The sequence below is a fragment of the Emydura macquarii genome, unplaced genomic scaffold (assembly GCF_026122565.2).
Source record: "Emydura macquarii macquarii isolate MOO-44397 ecotype Brisbane River unplaced genomic scaffold, CSIRO-AGI_Emac_v2 contig_968, whole genome shotgun sequence".
In the NCBI taxonomy this organism is placed as follows: domain Eukaryota; kingdom Metazoa; phylum Chordata; order Testudines; family Chelidae; genus Emydura; species Emydura macquarii.
The window spans coordinates 7,610,269-7,631,149 of record NW_027131105.1 but is presented as its reverse complement, the minus strand read 5'-3'; the positions used below and the strand labels follow the sequence as shown (position 1 = coordinate 7,631,149).

At 57.0% G+C, this 20,881-nt stretch overlaps 2 protein-coding genes across 4 annotated transcripts in view; one reads left to right on the top strand and one right to left on the bottom strand.

Annotated features, from left to right (window-relative positions):
- PC (pyruvate carboxylase) overlaps positions 1-20,881 on the bottom strand; it is a 217,575-nt gene that overhangs the window by 9,794 nt on the left and 186,900 nt on the right. The gene's annotated exons all lie outside the window — the stretch shown is intronic.
- Positions 9,403-14,968, top strand: LRFN4 (leucine rich repeat and fibronectin type III domain containing 4). 2 transcript variants are annotated; one of them, XM_067544459.1, is made up of 3 exons: positions 9,403-10,781; positions 13,261-13,663; positions 13,778-14,968. In XM_067544459.1, exons 1-3 carry the CDS (start codon positions 9,403-9,405, stop codon positions 13,967-13,969), a joined length of 1,974 nt encoding a protein of 657 aa, XP_067400560.1. In that variant the 3' UTR covers positions 13,970-14,968. The 2 variants fall into 2 exon arrangements, with proteins under 2 accessions (XP_067400560.1, XP_067400559.1); XM_067544458.1 differs by having other exon boundaries at positions 13,261-14,968.

Below are 20,881 nucleotides of genomic sequence, written 5' to 3'. Positions count from 1 at the left end.
TCCTGCTGAGAACTGACCTCCCTGCTCGGTGCCATCACCCAGAGATGGGGACATGGGAGCCTGCACCTGCCATCCTGTGCCCTCCTTTCAGTACCCCTCTGCCTGCAGGGGCAGTGTTGTGGCATGAGGGATGCTGTCCGCAGCTGGGCTCCCCCCGTCGCTGCCCACAGAGAGAACTCTGCTGCTGCCTCAACCGCCATCTGAGCGCCAAGAGACAGGACTCCGGTTCCATTCCCAGCTCTGCCCCCAACTCACTGCGTACCTGGCAGCCTTCAGGGCAACCTCTTTGTAGTTTTTAAATGGTGAGGTGGCAAAACCATGAACTCAGAAGAAACACAAGAGCAAAAAAGCAGAGCTGGGAAGTTCTGTTAAGTCCCATGTACAGAGCAGGGCTGATTCTATCCAGCAGAGGGCAGCAGGACAGACAGACACACACCAACACACACACAGGTGCTGTAAATCAGTGGCAGAACCAGCAACAGAACCCAGGAGCTCAATCTCCCAGCCCCCCTGCTCTAACCTGATCGAGACCCCTTTGCCCTCCTAGACAGGGGATACAATCCAGAAGACCTGGATTCTCAGCCCGCCTCCCTCTCCAACCCACTAGACCCCACTCCCCTCCCGGAGCTGGGGCTAGAACCAGTCCTGACTCCTGCCCCCGCCCTCCCTGCTCTAACCAGTCGACATCATTCCTCCATCCAGTCAATTAAGGAGGCTCCAAACTCAGGGCTCCCGGGTGAGATTCTTCTCATTAGCAGTTCCAGAGTGGGCGGGCTCGGCAAATGTTATCATAACCCAATATTAGCTTTATGGTTCACTTCCCCAGACCTCTTGGTGGGGGCAGCAGGAGGTCGAGCCTCATGGACTGACAGAGGGGCTAAAAGGGGTGAAGCTGGGTCAGAACGGGCAAAAGGGACCAAAGAATTGTTGGGTGCGGGGGCTGTTTATAGAAGGATCCCTCCCCATTGCCCGCCCTCCCAACCAGTCCCCTCCCTCCTGGGGTTGGATCATAGCCAGCACCCCCTCGAGGGGAAAGGCCCCATGCCCCATATCCTGACATCCTGCCTTACGCAGCCAGCCCTCCCCTCGTCCACCCCGCAGAAGGAGCAAAGTGTAAGGCCTGGTCTACACTACAGAGTTGTGTTGTCAAAAGTCAGCTTCTGTCAACAAACCAGTGGAGGAGAACACACTGAAATGCTTCCCCTGCTGATGTAACTCCCCTGCTCTGCCGACATACTAAAACTACCTGAACGAGAGGTGCAGGGCTTGTGTTGATGTAGACGCTGCGTTCCATGCATCGGCTGGTGGCTGTCAGTCTTGTCAATGGGCAGCTAGCGTCCAGTTGCCCCACCTCCCACCCCCGCGGAGAGCTTGGATCCTGCTCCCAGCTGGGAGCTGGGGCGAGAAGCCCAGGTGGCTGGACCCTGCTCCCGGCTGGGAATAGAGAGGCAAAGGGGAGGGAAGGCAGCCCGCCGGGAGCCTGTGGGGCAGCCGGGCTCCTGGCAGGGAGCTGCCAGCGGAGCTGAGAGACTGAGATTAAGCTCTCAGCTCCCCACACTGCCCGTTAGGTCGGTGGAAGCGCTTCTGGTGTAGATACCACTGACCCAATGAGGGTAGTGTGAACATCAGCCACTGCAGTAATTAACGCGGTGGCTGTAAATCGACCTCACCTAGGTTGAATGATCTTTGTAGTGTAGACAAGACTGGGTTATGTTCCTGCTCACCCTCTACTCTCGCTACTGCTCCTCATTAATTAATCAGGGTGCCGAGCAGCTAATGAAGGAAGAACATAAGCTAGGGGCAAGGAGAAGGGCTTTGGAGCAGGAGGCTCTTGGGTGAAGAAAGTTTCAGAGAGGGAGATACCCCCTCAGTTCCCATTTAATTCTTCACCCCACAGTAGGGCTGTCCCCTCCATCAGTTCCCTGGAGCTCTAGGAGTAAATGTCCCCTCAGCACTGACTCCCCAGCCCCCCATTAGACCCACTACCCACCCAGAGTTGGGGCTAGAATCCAGGAATCCTAACTCTGAGTCACTGCTGCTCTAACCACTAGATCCCCCTCCTGTAAGTTTGAGCAACTGCAATTCTGATCAGTAGGGGCCTGTGGTGCCCCCCCCCCCCCCCCCCCCCCCCCCCACACACACACAGAGTATCATCTAACCCAGTGTCTCTCAACAACCAGGCCATGGACCGGTGCCGGTCCCTGAGGTCTCCCTGACACAGTTTAGGAAGGCAGCAAGCCGGTCCCTGGTATCAAAAAGGTTGTGAAACACTGATTAACCCAATCCTAAACCTCTTAAACAGAAACTCCCCTCATCGCCTGCCCCCCCCCCCCTCAAATTCTGTGCACACCAAGACCTAACCATGCCTCTATTCGCTTAAGTGAACATCTGTTCAGCATCTGGCAGGGTGGAGCAAGCTCAGAGCCCCAGCTGGCATAGGCCAGCACACACCGTGGGGGAAGGCTGCACAGCCCTGCTGCTACCCCTCAGTCCTGACCTGCAACGCCCTGCTATCTCAGCCCTGGGCTCCCCCGCTCACCAGAGCTCTGCCGATAGCCCTCAGTCCTGACCCCTAAGCCCCTGCCAGCCCAGCCACAGGGTCTGCAGGGGGCAGTTGTGAAGGCTGTCCATAGCTGCTGGGATCCCTGGTCCCCAGGACCTGACAGGAACCCCTGGGTTCTGCAGCTCATAAACCCCAGCCTTAGAAACGGGAATTGTGCCAGGAGTCAGGAAGCTACAAACCTTGAGGGAAATCCCAGCTCCCTGTATCGGGGACTGAGATGCTGCAAACGGCTGGGCATTGCAAGGTACTGGAAGGGAGGCAGTAAAGTCTAGTGGTTAGAGCACAGCCTGGCTTGGAGTCAGTATCCCATCGCCAGCTCTGAGGGGAGCGGGGTTTAGTAGTTAGAGTAGAAGGGGCTGGGAGTCAGCATTCCAGGTTTCTGGTTTTGTGATTGGGAGTTCGAGTCTGATTCCCATTGTCGCTGCTCTAACAACTAGACTTCGCTCCCCTCCTAGAGCTGGGACCAGGCACCAGCCCCCTCATTCCTCCCCATCTAGGGAAAAGGGACCATGCTCCACTGTCTCTCCCCCCACAAGTCCAGCTGACAACCCCCCGTCCTGGTATATGGGGACTGAGCACCAGCCTCCATGCCCCCCACCCCTCTTCCCCCAGCTCATCACCAGCCTTGCACACCCCCTTGTGACCCTCCCTCCTGCGTACAGTGACCTCGCACCAGCCTCCTCTCCCCTTTCGCTCCAGCTGCCAACCCCCATCCCAGCCTCACCCCACTCTTCCTCCCCCAGCTGCCGCTTGCCTCATCCTGGTGTATGGGGATCACGCATCAGCCAACCCACCTCCCACCAGCTCCCGGTCCTCTCGCCCCCCACCTGCTGATTCCCCCCAGCCTGGTGGAAAAGGACCATGCACCATACCCCCCATCGGGCCCCCCCCAAGCTTCAGCTGCCACCCCCCAGTTGACGATCCCCTCCCCCCCGGAGCAGAGGGACCATGCACGACCCCCCGCCCCCGCCAGCCGGGAAGGGGCAGAGCCGGCGCCGTGCGGGGAGGGGAGGCAGGATCTAAGCGGCGGCTGGCTCCGCGCATCGCTCCCATCCCCCACCCCGCGGCACAGCTCCGGCGCCCGGGCAGGGGCCGGGGGGCGCGCGCGGTTCCCACCTCCGCCCGCCGTCTGCCGGGGGGGGCGGCCCCGGGCGCTGCCGCTCGGCTTTGAGGCTCGGCTCCAGGAAGCGGAGGGGGGGGAGGAGGGGCCGGGGGCCAGCCGCTGCCCCTCAACCCCCATCGGTCTCTGGTGTGGGGAGGGGATGGACCAGGGGGAGGGCGATAGAACCCAGGAGTCCGGGTGAGAGAGAAGGGGTGTGTGGGGTTACGGGGGAGCTGTCACCTGCCTGGGACCGAGCTATAAAGGGACCGCACCCCTGAATGCTACAGTGGATGGGACCCAGGCATCCGGGAGATGTCAGCGGACCTTATACACGGATGACCCCCCTGGAGAGGACCCAGGCGTCCGGAGTTCAGTGCTGGAGGTGACCTTACCCCCTCCCGGATGTATAACTTGATTGGATAACACGGATTGCACCCCACCCCCGGCGGACAGAACCCAGGCGTCCGGCGATCCGGGGGGTGCCCCCAGAGTGGATCTAACCCTCGCCCGGACACTGGAGTGGAGACCTCGGATTGCATCCTCACCCCCACCCGCCAGGCGTCCGGGGAGCGGAGGGGGGTGCCCTAGGGAGCGTATGTAACCCCCTGCCTGGAGCTGTAACTGGATTGGACAACACGGATTGCACCCCAGGTGGATAGAACCCAGGCGTCCGGGGGGCAGAGGAGGTGCCCCCAGAGTGTACATGCCCGCCCCCCCGGATATATAACCGGATTGGACAATATCGATTGCACCCCCACACTGCCGGCAGAGAGAACCCAGGCGTCCGGCGATGTGTGTGGGGGGGTGTCTGGGCCGGTGCTGCGGGGGGCTGCCAGCCGCGCAGGGCGCTCGCATCTAGCCGCACACGCGCATCCCCCGTTCATGCCACCGCCAGCCCGGCAGAAGTGGAGCCGCGCCGCGCCGCAGCGGAGAGGGGCCGCCGGGGGAGAGCGGGGCCTGCTGGCCCCCCGGGGCAGGGGGGCGGTTGGGATGGGGGGCCCCTCCGGCCGGGGCGGCCCCGGGCCCCGGGCGTGAGCAGCTGGCAAGCACGCGCGGAGGCGGCGTGGGGGGAATCGCAGTCCCGGGGATGAGCCGGGGCGCGGGTGGGGGGCCCGGAGACGGGAGACGTGGCCCCCCCTAGAGACAGAGCGCAAGGTAAAAGCCTCGGCCGCTGTGCATGGGGCGACCGGGGAGGGGGAGCTGGATCGGAGATGTGGGGGAGGGGAGGTGGGGTCTGGATCAGAGCTCCGGGGTGTGGGGGGTTGAGCGGAGCTGGGGGAGGGGTGGATGAGGGAAGCGGAGGCCAGGAGGGGTGAGTGTCTAAGGGCTGGACTGGAGGAAGCTGGAGGGGAAGGTGGGGGGAACTTGGGGGGTCTGCAGAGGGGCTCCGAGGGAGCAGGAGGGAAGCTAGGCAGGAGTTGGGGGGTGGGGACTGGACTGGGGTTGTGAGGGAGCTGGGGGCCCCCGGATGTGTCTCATTAACTCTCAAAGCACCGGTTGAAGGACACCAGAGGGGTACATGTGGGGGAGGGGAGAAATAGCAGAGATACACCCCCAATCTCACATCCCCCCACAAACAGGGGGACTGCTAGCCCCATCCTGGCTGAGGACAGAGCCTGTGGTGTGGGTGGGTTGGGTATGCGGTACGGAAGCAGTGACCTGCCATTTTGCTGCCCTCCCCCACCATCCCAGTCAGAGGCCATCGGGGATGGGGGCAGCTGGTTGCTGTGACCCCACCCTTCTAAAGAACGACCCCCCGGAAGCAGAGCTGGGCACAATGCTCCTCACCCACCGACGGGGCATCCGGCTGCCCATGCTGGCGTGCGAGGGGCGGTTCAGAGCAGAGTAGTGGGTATCTGGCGGGAGACATGGACTGATGTCCCACGGCCCCCCTACGGGTGTGCAGGCGCACACAACTGTACCTATGCCTGCACAAATGCAGAAGTGCACCCAAACAAGCGTGCAGACACTCAGAAGGGTGCCCCTGTGCAGATCCACGAGCACACCAAAACACAAGCTCCTCCACTCCAACAGGAACCCAGAGAAATAAATGGATGTAGACAGAGCGAGCATCTCTTCCCAGCTCCCTTCCTGCCCCCCCCCCCCACTCCTCCTCGCTGCTCTAACCCAGTAGGCCCCACTCCTGTCCCAGTGCAGGCTCCCAGTCCTCAATGCTGTAATCCAATAGAACCTACCTAGTCTCTTTCCCAGAGCCAGAAATAGAACCCAGGCGTCCTGGTTGCCAGGCCCCCCCCCCCCATGCTCTAAACCCCTAGACTCCACCTGAAAGCCTGCTCCCAGCCTCTTTTCTCCCATCCATGCCTCCAATCAATCTTTGAGCTCTCTGACCTGGGTGCAGGTACAGATCCCCACCCCTTGGCTTGTGCTGGCTCTGCCTGAGCTTATGTAACATCAGGAGAGCAAAGATGGTGATGATTGTGCCCTCCCTTGGGAAGGGCCAAGAGGGATCTGGGGCAAATAGAACCCAGGAGTCTTGGCTCCCAGTCTCTTCTCTGCCCCTTTCCCCTGCTCTAACCAGTAGAGCTCACTCCCCTCCCAGAGCTGAGAATAGTGGTTGGCACAAGATCAGGTTAGGATTCAGCACTCCTTGGTTCTATTCCCAGCTCTGCCATTCATCATGGGCAAATCCCTTCATCTCTCTATGCCTCAGTTTCCCCTTAGCAAAACAGGGAGACTGATTCTCACTCCTGCTTTGGAAATCACTCAGGGATCTGCAGGTCCAACATCTCTGGATTGACACCTGTGTGGCTGTGATCACTGCTTTGATACCAACACTTCTCTTCATGGGGGTGCCCCTTACACACACTCTCAGGTCCTTTTTGCCCCAGATTCCCCCTAAACCCAATACAAACAATGCCAGAAATCTCTTCCCTGCCTTTCTTCAAATGCACTGGAAACAGGATTATGAATATGTTTATCCAGCCCTTCCCTCTGCAGCCTCTATGATCCAAACCCAGCCAGGGCCATAGGCAAAAGCAAAATTGACTAGAAATGCAAAGAGAAACTGATTGGTCTCTTTCATTGCTCAAGCTGAGTGAAATGGAGGACCCAGGAATCCTGACTCCCAGCCTTCTGTTCTTAGCACTACACCACACTCCCGCCCAGAGCTGGAGATGGAACCCAGGAGTCCTGATTCCCAGCCCCCTCCTTCCCCAGTATCTGTGGTAGGAACTTCACTTTGATTATTGGTGGGGATCTGTTTCTGGGGCACATGCAGGGGCACAGGGTGGTGGTGGTGCAGAGTTGGCAGAAAGTGGAGGGATGGGAGAGCAGGGAAAAGGGGAATAGCAGGGAAAATGCTACTTCTGTTTTACCCAGTGGTGTTCTGCAGCTCTGACATGATCCCTCTATAGAGACAAGGTGGGTGAGGTAACATCGTTTATTGGACCAACTTCTGGTGAGCGAGAAAACCTTTTGAGCTACACAGAGCTCTTTGCCATGGTCCCTTTGAGGCAGCTCTGAGATTGTTCTCCCTAAACAGTGCTGCATCCTAGACCCCCCAGCCATACTGAGCCATGCAGCCTGGAGTTCCTCTCCATCCATGCACCAGGGCCCAGTCTGCCTGACCCCCCCCACCCCTGCCAATCATGTGCCCATGTCACTGGCATTATCAGGGCAATGCTGGCGGTTAATCAAGGTCCCTTGGCACCGCCCTTCAGACAGAAAGGGGTGTTGCACAGGAAATGGGGTCCTGGCTCCCAATCACCTCTGCTTTACCCCACTACATCCACTGCCCCACCCAAAGCTGGGATAGAACCATGGAGTCCTGACTCCCCATCCTCGCAGCATTAACCATCAGCTCCCGCTACGCTGTTTGAGGCAGGTAGAGAACCCAGGAGTCCTGTCTTGCAGCCCCCCTGTTCGGAGAGTGTAAGCTCTTTGGGCCACGGACTGTCAGGACTCCTGGGTTCTATCTCCGGATCTGGGAGGGGAGTAGTGTCTGTCTAGTGGCCAAGGGGTGGGGAGTGAATGCAGGGAGCCAGGACCCCTGGGTCCCTTCAGGAGCAGTAGCCATATCTGCTGTCCAGAAAGCTAGATCACCCCCTCAGCCCTCCCCTCTCTTCACCCCTCCCAATTCCCTGGCTGGGGGTGGGGGTAGCTAATGCAGCAGTCTTCAGCCTAACCCTCCTGTGGGGAGGATGTGGGGCTCTGCTACAGATGTAGGAACCCGGCAGCTCTTTAAAAATTCAGTGGCTGAACTATCGACCTGGCTGGTCCCTGTCTGCAGCACTGGGCGGTGGTGGGGATAGCACACATTAACCCTTCAATCCCCACGGACTATAGCTCTTCCCAAGTCCCCTCGGCCCCAAGATACCCTGCCCCTTTCACCCCAGTGCCCCTCTCCAAGGCATGCTGGGAGCCCTGATGGTCACCCCCTTAGTATGAACTGCTCACCACATTTCTGGGTGGAGACCCCAGTAAAGTGGAGGCAGGATTATGGGGGGAAAGGTGAGTGGCATAGGGAGCACAGCCCAGGGGGGACTTGGGGAGGAACCCAATCAGCGAGGGAAGCACAGGCTGGAGGGGGGAATCTGGGAGGGATCCCAGTAGTGGGAGATACGGCTGTCATGGAGAGTGCAGGATGGGGGAGGGATTCCGGTAGTGGAGGAGGTGGGACATGTGGGAACCCCGGGCGCAAAGCTGTCAAGCAAGACTGGCAGAACTGGAATAAATAACCTGTTTATTGGGACAGATTCGCTACTCTTCATAAGACCCCCTCCACTCCCAGGCCGGGATAGAAGTCAGCACTCCTGGCTCCCAGCTCCCGCTGCTCTAGCCCACTAGGCCTCACTCCCCTCCGAGTGCAGAGAACAGAACCGCAAGGTTCTACAGGCCACAACAGAGACCCTAGGCCCTGGATTAATTCCTACAGCCCCAGCTCCTGGAGTCATGGAAATATGTGGAACTGAGGCTTCCATTAAAGAAAATAAAAAGATCAATTTCTCATCCTTTTGGTTGGTGAGAAAAGTTGGAAAACAAAACCCAGGTGTAGCTGACACAGCCACGCCTGCCTGAGTCAGCAGACAGCCTGAGCCGATGGCTCCAAGGCAGGGGAGCTGACCTAGGCACCTCCCATCCCCACTGCTTGGGGTGTTCTGTCAGTCCCATCCTAGGAACGTGCTCTAGGTGCCGCCCGCCAACATAAGCAGACATACCCCAGTTACTAGAGGGTCCTGTTGGCAAGCCATCCTCTCTGTGTAGCTTCACTGTAAATGGGGCCAGGCCACACTGGGAGGGTGGGTGGAGCAGCAAATTTATGAAAGGAGCTACCGTGCAGGGTTGGGGGCCATGGTGTGTGGGGAGGAGCCATGGTGCAGGGGTGGGGCCATGGTGTGGGGGACTGGGCTATGGTACAGAGGTTGGGCTATAGTGTTTGGAACAGGATTATGGTGCTGGGCGGTACAGCCATGGTGCAAGGGTGTGGTTATGGTGTGGGGGCGGGGCTATAGTGGAGGGGTGTAGTCATGGTGTGGCAGGCTGGGATATGATGCAGGGGTACTGCCATGGTGTGGAGCCACCATGCAGGGGTGGGGCAGGAGGTGGGGCTACAATGCAGGGGCGTGGCTATGGCATGAGGGATGTGGCCCCATGCCCCAAGCTGCCTATACCCCTAGACCGTCCTTTCCCCGTACCCCTGCTCTTGGCTTCCCATTGTCCATGCCATTCTCTGATCCCCTCTCTCCTCCCCCTCACAGGCTCCACCCACCCGCCAAACATGGCTCGCTTGCTGCTGGTGCCGCTACTGATGGCAGGGACCCTGGTGTCCTGGGCTGCATCCTGCCCCTTCCATTGTGTGTGCCAGAACCTCTCCGAGTCACTGAGCACCCTGTGCGCCAACAAGGGTCTGCTCTTCATCCCAGTCAACATCGACCGGCGCACGGTGGAGCTGCGCCTGGCCGACAACTACATTCGCGTGCTGGAGCCAAACGACTTTCTCAACATGAGCGGACTGGTGGACTTGACCCTGTCCCGCAACACCATTGACAACATCCGGCCCTTCGCCTTCGGCGACCTGGAGAGCCTGCGCTCCCTGCACCTGGACGGCAACCGGCTAATGGAGATTGGCGAGGAGGCCCTGCGCGGGATGCTCAACCTGCAGCACCTCATCCTCAACAACAACCAGCTGGTGAGCATCTCAGCCGCCGCCTTTGACGACTTCCTGCTGACTCTGGAGGACCTGGACCTGTCCTACAACAACCTGCGCGGCGTCCCCTGGGAGGGCATCCAAGGCATGCTCTACCTGCACACCCTCAACCTGGACCACAACCTGATCGACTCTATCATGGAAGGCACGTTCTCCGAGCTCTACAAACTGTCCCGCTTGGACATGACCTCCAACCGGCTGTACACCCTGCCCCCGGACCCGCTCTTCGCCCGCTCCCAGACGGGCATCATTAGCCCCACCCCCTACACCTCCACCATCGTGCTGAGCTTTGGGGGTAACCCCCTGCATTGCAACTGTGAGCTGCTGTGGCTGCGGCGGCTGGCACGGGAGGACGACATGGAGACGTGCGCCTCGCCGCCCCATGTGGCCGGCCGCTACTTCTGGTCGGTGCCCGAGGAGGAGTTCACCTGCGAGCCGCCCCTCATCACTCGCCACACGCACAAGCTGTGGGTGCTGGAGGGCCAGCGGGCCACCCTGAAGTGCCGAGCCATCGGGGACCCTGAGCCAGTCATTCACTGGGTGTCGCCAGATGACAAGATCGTCTCCAATTCCTCCCGGACCATCTCCTTCCGCAATGGCACTTTGGATGTGCTGGTAACCACTGTCCGGGACGACGGCCCCTACACCTGCATTGCCATCAATGCTGCGGGCGAGTCCACGGCCCTAGTGGACCTCAAGATTATCCCTTTGCCCCATCGGGGCAATGGGAGCAGTGGCAAGGTGCCGCACCATGACCCGGGTTCCTCCGACATCGCCACCAAGACAGCGGCCAACACCACTGACTTGGGGGTGGGTGAGAGGAGCGTGGAGGTGTCTGATGTGTCAGCCAGCTCGGCGTTGGTGCGCTGGGCTGTCGACAAGTCGGCCCACGCTGCCTGGATGTACCAGATCCAGTACAACTGCACCGCGGATGACACCTTGATCTACAGGTAGGGGGCGCCACAGCATGGATGGGATTGGGGGAGTGGGTGGAGATGGACGCCATGGCATGGAAGGCTCCAGGAAGACAGACCATGCTTGGTCATTTCCCAGCCACATCACTGGACCACTGTCTTGAGCAGGGGGTGTGGCTGGAGTGCATTGCATTATGGGTATTCTCCAGGGAAAGGGGTGCGCCTGGAACACACTGCATCACGGATGTTCTCCAACATGGGGAGTGGCCATAGTACACTGCGTTATGGATGCTCTGCGGTGGACGGGGCATGGCTGGAACATGCTGCCTTACGGGTACGGCCAGGGGAAACTTACAATGGGAGCAGCCCTGGGGTTGTTCTGACTTACTTCGGGGAAGCAGAGAGAGGGCTTAGCTGAGAATTCATCTCACTGCTCATGAGGCACACAGCTGCCAATCCTGCCTGGGATCTCAGTGCTACGTCCCACCCCAGAGGCAGCTGCCAGGGATCCTTGTACAAACAGCCCCCACAGCCCAACCTAGAGTGGCCGTGTCGCAGAATGGTAGAAATATAAATACTAATGAGCAGTGCTGGGAAATTAGGTTTGTAGGATGTGCAACCTGACAAGGTTTCCCTTGGAATCCGTGGCTAATTCTGCACCGGGAGCTTGCTGGAGAGGCAATGTGAAGCCCATTGGGAGCCAGGCAATGGGGGTCAGGGGCTGGAGGTGGCCATGCCATTCCAGTGGTTTAGACTGAGACTATTACGGTTCATGCTAGAGACGTGAGTGGGGGCTAGACGGAGGGGCAGGGCACAAAAAGGGCAGCAATGCTGGGGGTGGGGTGGTAATAAAGGCAGCTGGATAGGTGGGTCCAGATATAGGGAACCTGGGTTCAGAATTCCTGGGGTCTATCCCCAGATCTGGGAGGGGAGTGTGGTCTAGTGGTTAAGATGGGGGACTGGCAGCCAGGACTCTGGCTCTCTCACGCCTCTCTGTGCCTCAGTTTCCTCCTCCCACTCATTGCCTATTTAGACGGTAAACCCTTGCCCTATTTTGTATATGGAGGTGACTCAATCCAGGTCTGGAAGCCCCTATCGGGGGAGGAGATTTTGGAGAGTAGAGGGCTCTTCAGTCCAGCAAACAAAGGCGGATCAAGACCCACGGGCTGGGAGCTGAGACTAGAAGCTGGACAAACTGAGGCTAGAAATGAGGCCACGTTTTTAACAAGGAGGGGGATTAATGACTGGAGCTGCTGACTCAGGGACAGGGAGATTCTCCATCACCTGAAAGCTTTTCCAAAGTGTCTACATGACTTAGGAATTAAAGACCCCTCTTCAAAAGTGAGGAGGGGCCTGAGCTTCAGAGGCAGTGTGGCCTGATGGTTACAGCAGTGCACTGGGACTAAGGACTCCTGCATTCTATTCTTGGCTTGGCCACTGGCCAACCCTGGCCAATGACTGCCCCCTGTGCCTCAATATCTCCATCTGTAAAATGGGGATATGATACTGACCTCCTTCGTAAAGTGTTTGAGCTCTAGGGATGAAGAGTGCAGAATAAGAACTAGGTGTTCTTATTAACGATTCTCGGGGGGGGGAGGGGGGGGGCCAGCTTGAAACACCTTAAAGGGGCCTGAGTGACCATGGCGGGTATCAGCAATGTTTGGAAACCCAGCCCCTTTTGGGGTCTCAGTTTGCACCCCCCAAATCACAAGTCATTTGAGGCCTGTTGTCGAAGCTGCTTGGGCGAGGATCCCCAATGCCCTACCTTGACCAGAAATGACAGAGCAGGAGACAGAGCTGAATATGCTGGTCGCTCACAGGGTGACTGTGAGCCACCATGAAAGACAATGTGATCCTAGGATGAGGTATTTCAGGTGAGGTAGGGAAGTACTAATATCATTGGACGAGTCCCCGGAAGACCTCATCTGGAACATGGTGCGCAACTTTGGTCACCCGTGTTCAGGAAAGATGAATCCAAACTGGCCTGTTGCAGAGAAGGCCCTTAGGTTGATCGGGGGAAGGGAGAACCGATCTTACGAGAGGAGACTGAACGAGCTGGGCTTATTTAGCCTGGCCAGACGAAGGCTGAGAGCGGGTCTGGTTGCTCTCTATAAATACATCAAGGGGGTTAACCCCAGGGAGGGAGAAGCTACTGAAGCTAAAGGACAGTGCTGGCACAAGAACAAATGGGGATAAACTGGCCAAGAATCAACTGAGACTGGAGATGAGACGGTTTGTGCCCATCAGAGGAGGGAGGGTCTGAAGCAGTGGGAGGCAAACACCCCACCTAGTTTGGAGCTGGATACGTTTCTGACTAGGATTCTCTGCAGGGGTTGGGTTGGCTGTGATAGCAGAGATGGGGCTCAGTGCCCCAGGATGCTCCTTTCAGCTCTACGTCCTATGAGCAGCAGCTGTGGGGCTAGCTGCAGGAATAGCTGGGAGATTCCCAGCCTGGGGGGGTCAGTGGGGATGCTCTGAGAGGTCCTTTCTGCTCCCTAAAATCTCTCTCTTTCAGGATCATCCCGGCCAGCAGCCGCCACTTTGTGCTGAAGCACCTGGTCCCAGGCGTGGAGTACAATCTGTGTGTCCTGGCCATCTTTGACGACGCAGCCACCTCTCTGGCTGCCACGCACCTGCTGGGCTGTGCCCAGTTCTCCACGCAGGAGGCGTACCCAGACTGCCACTCACTCCATGCCCACTTCCTGGGGGGCACTCTGACGGTCATCGTGGGGGGCATTATCGTGGTGACCCTGCTGGTTTTCACCGTGGTCATGATGGTGAAGTATAAGATCTGTGGCAGCGCCCACGCTGGCATGCCCAAAGTCTCCAACATGCACTCACAGACTAACGGTGGGCAGCCGGGGGTGCCCAACGGGATGCTGCTGCAGCGTGGGCCTCAGCAGGAGTGTGGGCCGAAGGCGCAGCGCCGGAGGGCGAAGGGCAAGTCCGTCCGGCAGGAGACACCAGAGCGCAGGACGGCGGAGGGGGTGGTGGCGTGCCAGGGGGACCCATCGGACCTGGGCACCTCCAAGGCCAAGCGGAGCTGCTCGTTGGACATGGGGGAGATCTCCGCCAGTGCCTGCTATGGTTATGCCAAGCGGCTGAGTGTCATGTGGACCAAGCGCAGCCAGTCAGTGCACGGGATGCTGGCCAGCTGTGCGGCTGAGGGCAAGCGGGGCGGGGCTTTCGCCTGCGCAGAGGAGCTGGAGGAGAGCGTGGTATGACCCAGGCGGGCGGGAGCGCACCGAACTTGTCGCATTGGAGCAGCTGGCTTAATGCGGGGGAGGGGACAGCTGAGCCCAAGGTGGAGGGCTCAGAAGCCGACCCGACAACAGTCCATTGGAGGTGGTGACAGCTGACTGGACATGGCGATGCTCAAGCCACCCCAGTAATCCCCTCTCTGAGCCGGTGACACTCTAGCCAATGTGGCAACCCCTGATCTGACCCGGCGACGCTTGAGCCAACGCGGTGACCCCTGATCTGATGTGGTGACCCCAGGTCTGATGCCGCTAGGCCAGGGCCAGAGCACCAGCATCCCCTCCAACACTGGATTTTCCCCAGGGAGAGCGTCCAGTTGGCCAGAGACACGGTTGGGAGTGAGGGGCGGTGGGTTTAGATTTTGCCATCAGGCCTGGTTTGACTCAACACCTGGGGCTGGGAATGTCTGGAAAACCCCGGCTCTTCGTGCTGGCACCCCCACCTTGATACACACGGTGTGAGAGACTTGGATTGGAAAAGGGGGGTTGAGGGGAGAATCAGTACTGGATCAGAGAAGGGGCGCCTGGACAGCAATCAGTACCAGATCAGAGAGGGGATGGGCTTGGATGGGGAATTGGTGCTAGAATGGAGAAGGGGGGTCCTTTACAGGGAATGAGCCCCAGATCAGAAAGGGGGTGCCTGGGCAAGGAGTGGGGCCTGGATGGGGGATGGACCCTGGATTAGAGAGGAGCTTGGACAGGAGAATGGGCCCCAGATCAAAAAGGTTGCACCTGGACAGGGACTAGGCCCTGGATTGGAGAGGGGGCCCGAAGAGGGGATAAAACTTGGATTGCAGAGGGCGCACATCTGGATGGGGAATTGGTACTGAACTGGGGAGCCTGGCCAGGAAATCAGAGCCAAGTTGGAGAGCAAGGGCACTCGGACGGGGAATTGGAACCAAGCATTTTATTTTTTGGTTTTGTTTTTTAAATCATTTGCCAAAATAAATAAATAAATAAACCTGAGTCACTGAGGCGTCAAGATCTGGAAATAGACAGAGAGCAGCTGAGAACTGCTGGGCACGGGATCGCTGTATGAACAGCCCCTCTGCTCTACCCCACAGGCAGCCACAGCGCTGCACCAGTGTGGGATCTCTGTATGAACAGCAGCTCGGCCTGTAACCGGTGTGGCAATGCTTTCTGAGTTGGCCGGGGGGCCGAGCCCATTGCTTTGAGAGGGGAGAGCTGCCCCAAGTGTGTGTGCGTGGTGTGATGTTGAGAATCACCAACTTGCACTGGGGGCCTGGCAAGGGCATGGAGGAGGGCATGAGATTGTGGGAGCTGGGCGGGGTGAGGCGGTGAAGAGCAGGACTGTGAACTGCAGCTCCAGACCTTGACATTTCTACACAACAAGCATTACCACGGCAACAACAGCGGCGCATGAAAGAGCCTGTAGCCTTGAGAGTGAAAGATTTTCTGGGCGCTGCACACTGGGGATGGCAGAGTGGGAGCGTCTTGCTGCAGAACAGATGCACCCTTCTCCCTAGAGAGATCATTAATCACCGCATTCTCCCATTCCCAGTGAGGTCACAAAGGGGCACATGCACTCCGGGCAGTGTCCCCACCTCATAGCGACTGGCTCAGGCTCTCGGCACACTCAGGCTGGTGTCACTGTGGCGGTTATATTTGGGATAGCTCCCTCTCCCGGAGTGACTGGCTTAGGCTCTCTGCAGACTTGGGCAGTCATTGGTCACACCTGGGTCACCTCTTCTCCTCAATCACAATGCCAGGAAGTGGTGAGCCTACCACAATCACCTGACTCCAGGAGCTGGGGCCTTGGGTGCAGGCCTGTAGCACTAGTGCCATTGCCCAGTATAGGAGGGCTGCCTGGGATGGGACACCTTTCCACCCCATAGCAGTCACCTGCACTCTTGGAAACAGCAGAACCACCCCCCCACACACACACAGTGCACTCCAACCCTGTGCGCCAGGCCATTACATTGGTTCTTCCACCTTCCAGGTGCTCTTTGGACCACAAGGGAAGATAAAAGCCAGGTGTTGATGGCAACAGGGGAGGAGGGGGGAGCAGGATTAAATTGCTTCTGCTGGGGGGGTGTAATCTGACTGAGGAAGAAACTGAGAGCAGGAGGAAGAATGGAAGGGGAGCTGGGGATGAGATGGCTGGTGAGGGAAAGAGTAAAGGAATTGGGGTGGGGTGGGAGGAGGTATGGACATGGATAGAAAGAGGGATGGAGGGAGGTGGAGGGTAATGGATGGATGTATGGAAGGAGGTGTGGGGATGTATAGACAGAGGGGTATCGGAGGTAGAGAGATGGATGATAGGGAAATGGGGAAATGGATGGATAGAGGGCTGTTGAGGCATAGGGAGGTGAGGGATAGAGGGGTGGGAGATGGACGGATGGATTGAGGGAGTACAGGGGTAGGGAGGTGGGGGAGAGATGGATGGGAGATGGATGGATGGGGGTAGGGAGGTAGACATGGAGGGGTGTGTTTGCAAATGACTCTTGGGTGTGGGGCTGACTTTCCCCAGCTGGGATGGGCCCTAAATGAAAACGAGTCCCATGGTCTTGGCGTGAGTGAGCTCAGCCAGGCTGGAGGGGGAAGCCTGGCATGTGGGCAGGGGTTAGATTGCTTTGCACCAGGGCTAGGGAGACATTCGGGCTGAGCTGCTAAAGGCGGCTTAGGAACGCAGATGCTCAGATCAGTGGCTTTGAGGCATTAGGTGTCTGCACAGCCCAGCTTGAGGCTGGTGGGCAGACTCCCACACAGCCAGTGGGTGTCCCCTGCAGCGCTCATAGGTTTCAAGGTCAGAAAGGCCCTTTGCCCATCTCGTCTGATCTCCGGTGTAACCCACGCTGGAGGATCTCCCACAGCCGTTCCTGCCTCCAGTCCAGATCTGCTGGTTGAGCTACAGACTCCAAGTGAGAGAGAGAACCTATTGCAGTTGAGGTGCACGATTGCACATGGGAGTTTAGTTTTTGTGCCGGACACAAATGGTTGTGGTTTCCTCTGGCCAAAGGATGAAGAGCTACACACTCCAGGCTAGACAAAGTGTGCTCCTGCACTACAAGATTCCAGGATTGTCACCTGTCTGTGTGTCACTCGGAGGCCTAGACTGTCTGTTGAGTCAGTGCGAAGCAATGGAAGCAGCTACAAGCATGGCTGAGAGCTCTTTTGGTTCAGAATATCACCAGGTTCAATCATCATGGGGTTTCGCAGCCTGTTACCTTCCAATTTTTACGTTCTCAGCCATTCTGATGTGACAAAGGACACCTGAGCGGTGTCTCAGCTACAGCAAGGTATGTATCCATGCCATGCCAAGAGCTCTAGACCACTGTGATAGCAGAGGTAACTCAACCAATCACCACTCTTACTCTACAGATGATTTGTATGCAACCATTTCATTGACTGAAGGAGGGAGACAACACAGGTGGTGAATTACTTGGCCCACCTACCACACCATCTATGTGATGGCATGGGCTTTCAGCTCCTAGTATCATAAGAACAACAATCCCTAGCTCTTTTCATCCCTAGATCTCCAAGTGCTTTACAAAGGAAGTCAGCATCATTCTCCCCGTTGCACAGGCGGGGAAACCGAGACACAGAACGGGGAAATGACTTCCTCAATGATACCCAGCAGGCCAGTGGCTGAGCCAGGAATAGCCCCAGGTCGCCCAAGTCCAGTTGGCTAACCACTAGGCAAGGCTGCCATCATCAGTTTGCCAACCCCAGATGCTGCAAAAATCATGAGTCAGGCTGAGAAAAATCACAAGATTGTCTTACAAAACGTGACATTATTAAAAAGCCGTCCAGGTTAAATCCGTCCAGGTTCTGTTTACTTTCTGGGCTTCTAACGTCTAGTGGGGGCTGGAACAATTTGTACAGTGGGGATGCTGAGAGCCACTGAACTAAACTGTAAACCCTGTATATAATGGAAAGCACTTCAAGTGAGGAGGTGCAGCACCCCCTCCCCCTAGTTCTAGCACCTATGAATGGGAGACAGTCCCCTACTTATTAGTGTTTTGTCTGGCCTAATAATTCAGTATATAAATAAATAAAGTGACATTAAAAGGGACTAAAGGATGCTGATTGGCAACATGGACCCTTCCAGAGAGGGAAAACTGGCAGCTAAAACCACTCAGCCAGCGATCAAAAACCAAAGTCATTTGCCATTGTGATCATGTGTCTGTTGTGGGGCTGCTTCCTACTTTTGGACCCTAGATGATTTCTAGGTCTGTCCAGGGATTTGGGCTTTATGGAGCTACTAGCTTCTATTTTACACCCTAGCTCTGTGCAAAAGAAGCCAGCAAACTTGAAAATCACATCATTGGTGGGGGTCTGTAAATTGGGAGCTCTGTGATCGAAGAGCCCCAAATTTGTACCACAAACTCCACCCCACCCCTGTGACCTGCATGACAATTTTCAGGGGTATCAGACCTTGTGTGGAGATTTCAGGGTGTTTCAAAATCCTGACTTTTCCTCAGACAACCCCACGAGCAATACAGGAATATCTCGTCTTGTTTTCCCATAGGAGGGGCCTCAAGGTGGAGAGGCTCCCCCAGCCTCAGCTTCCCCATTGTTCGTTTCATCTCTTCCCCCACTCCTGCTGCGCACCCTTCAACCCTGCTAAATGATTCCCTCCTTAGAGTTTGCATCCAGCCTAGCAGCTTCAGAGATTCACAGACAGTAAGGCCAGAAGGGCCCATCAGACCATCTAGGCTGAGTTCCTGCATAGCACAGGCCAGACACTGTCACAGACTTATCCCTGCATGTGTTTGACTAAAGCATCTTCTTCCACTGTGGTTTGATGCCATTGAGGTGGAGAACCCACCCCTTCCCTTGGCAGTTTGTTCCAATGGCTAATCACCGCCCCGTGAAACAGGGGAGCCCTTATTTCTCAGTGGAAGGTGTCTGGCTTTAACCTCTAGCCACTGGTTCTTGTGCTGCCTCTCTCCACTGCATTAAAGAGAGCTTATGCCATGTCTACACTAGCGAGCTTACAGCAGCACTGCTGAACGCTTGTGGAGCTGCTCTATGCCGACGAGAGAAGCACTCTCTTCGACATAATAAAACCAGCTCAAAGAGCAGCGGTAGCTATGTTGGTGGAGAAGCTCTCCTGCCGACATAGCGTTGTGCACACTGCCATTTATGCCGGTGAAACTTATGTGGCTCAGGGGGGGTGTTTTTTCACACCCCTGAGCCACATAAGTTTTGCTGACATACATGGTAATGTAGATATGGCCTTAGTCCCTGGGATTTCCTCCCTGTGAAGGTGCTTAGATACCATAATCAAGTCACCTCTTGAGCATCTTCATGAGAACTAAATGGATTGAGGGTAGCTTAAAAGTTACAATTCAGTCCAGCCAGAGGTGTGAAAAAACCACACCCCGACCAACAGTGGTGCTGACAAAACCCCCAGGGCAGATGCAGGTAGGTCGACAGAAAAGTGCTTCAGGTGTTCCTATGCTGACAGAAAAACTCCTCTGTTGACGGGTTGTACCAATATCGGCTCAGCAGCACAGACATAGCCTGAGTCTCTCATGGTCATTTTTTTCCAGCCCTCAAATCATATTCGTGGTCCTTTTCCGCACACTCTCTGACTGTTCAACATCCTTTCTAACACGCAGCACCCAGAACTGGCTGCACCATCCTAGCCCGGGTCTCCCCAGTGCCGTATGCAGAGATAAAATCCCCACCCTGCTCCTACTCCCGTGTATGCAGCCAAAGGTCATACTGGGAGCTCACGGCAGTTGCTCGTCCATTATGACCCCTGAATCCTGTCCAGAGTCACTGCTCTCCGGGACACAGTCCCCACTCTATAGGCATGGCCTGTGTCCCTTAGATGTGCGACCTTGCCTTTGGCCGCATTAAAACGCATGGTGATTCGAATGGGCCCAGCAGCCCAGATCAATCTGGTGGACTGCCCTGGCCTTCGCATTATTCATTGCGTCGATGTGTCACCCACCAATCTGATCATCAGCAGTTTTATGGCAACCTCCAGATCCCTGATAAAGTCACTGAACAGCGTCGGGCAGAGAACAAGTTCCAGCAGACTCTGGAGTCGCGGAAAGCTCAGCCTCCTTACAAACCAGCTCATCAAGCGCCTCTCCCTTGCCAGCCCTGCAGGGATAATTCAGACCAAATTCTGGACCAAAGGTTGCGTTGAAGGGACTTAAGCATCCCCCTGAGACCCACTAACAGGTTGCAGCATGGATCAAGAATGCCTGGCGACAGCAGTGCAGGGACAAGGCCCGGTTGGCACAACATGCCAATCAAATCAAAATCCTTTATGGGGCTGGGGGAGCCGGGCGCTGGGAAGCTTTGGAGTGCAAAATTCTTCCACAGCAGACAGGCAGGTGGGCTCTGGGGTGGCGCAGAGGTGAAAAAATGCTCTGCACATTGAGGACATCAAGTAGGAGTAACAGAGAAGGGCCATGTCCCAGGCACGGATGTGATGCCCAGCAAGAGGAAATGTTGGAAACAGCAATGGAGGGGGAATCCAGGGTTCTCTGCCTGGCTCTGGGGAGTAGGGATTAGTGTTTCAAATGGGGGTGGGGACAGAAGTCCTGGGTTCTATTCCTGGTGAGTTCAGTGCCCAGACTCCTGGGTCTTATTTTTAGCTCTTGGAGGCAACGTGATCTATGGATCAGGGGCTGGGAGTCAGGGACTCCTGGGTTCTCTTCCCAGGTATGTTACTGACCTGCTGGGTGACGTTGGGCAAGCCACTTCCCTTCTTTGGGTCTCTGTTTCCCCTCCCACCCTTTGATTAGCCTGAGTGTCAGCTCATCGGGGCAACAGCGAGAGGAGGACTGAGTGATTGCCACGCACCGACGGGGGAGGGCTGCGGACAACTGCACTGTAACCCACATTGGTTTGTAATGTGGGCTTCACATGCTGTCCCAGCCCTTGGCTCCCCCC

Excerpts from the sequence above, each read along its gene's own strand:
- LRFN4 (XM_067544458.1), top strand. The coding sequence starts at position 9,403 with ATGGCTCGCTTGCTGCTGGTGCCGCTACTGATGGCAGGGACCCTGGTG. Across the intron at positions 10,782-13,260 it reads GATGACACCTTGATCTACAG|GATCATCCCGGCCAGCAGCC; the intron begins GTAGGGGGCGCC and ends TCTCTCTTTCAG.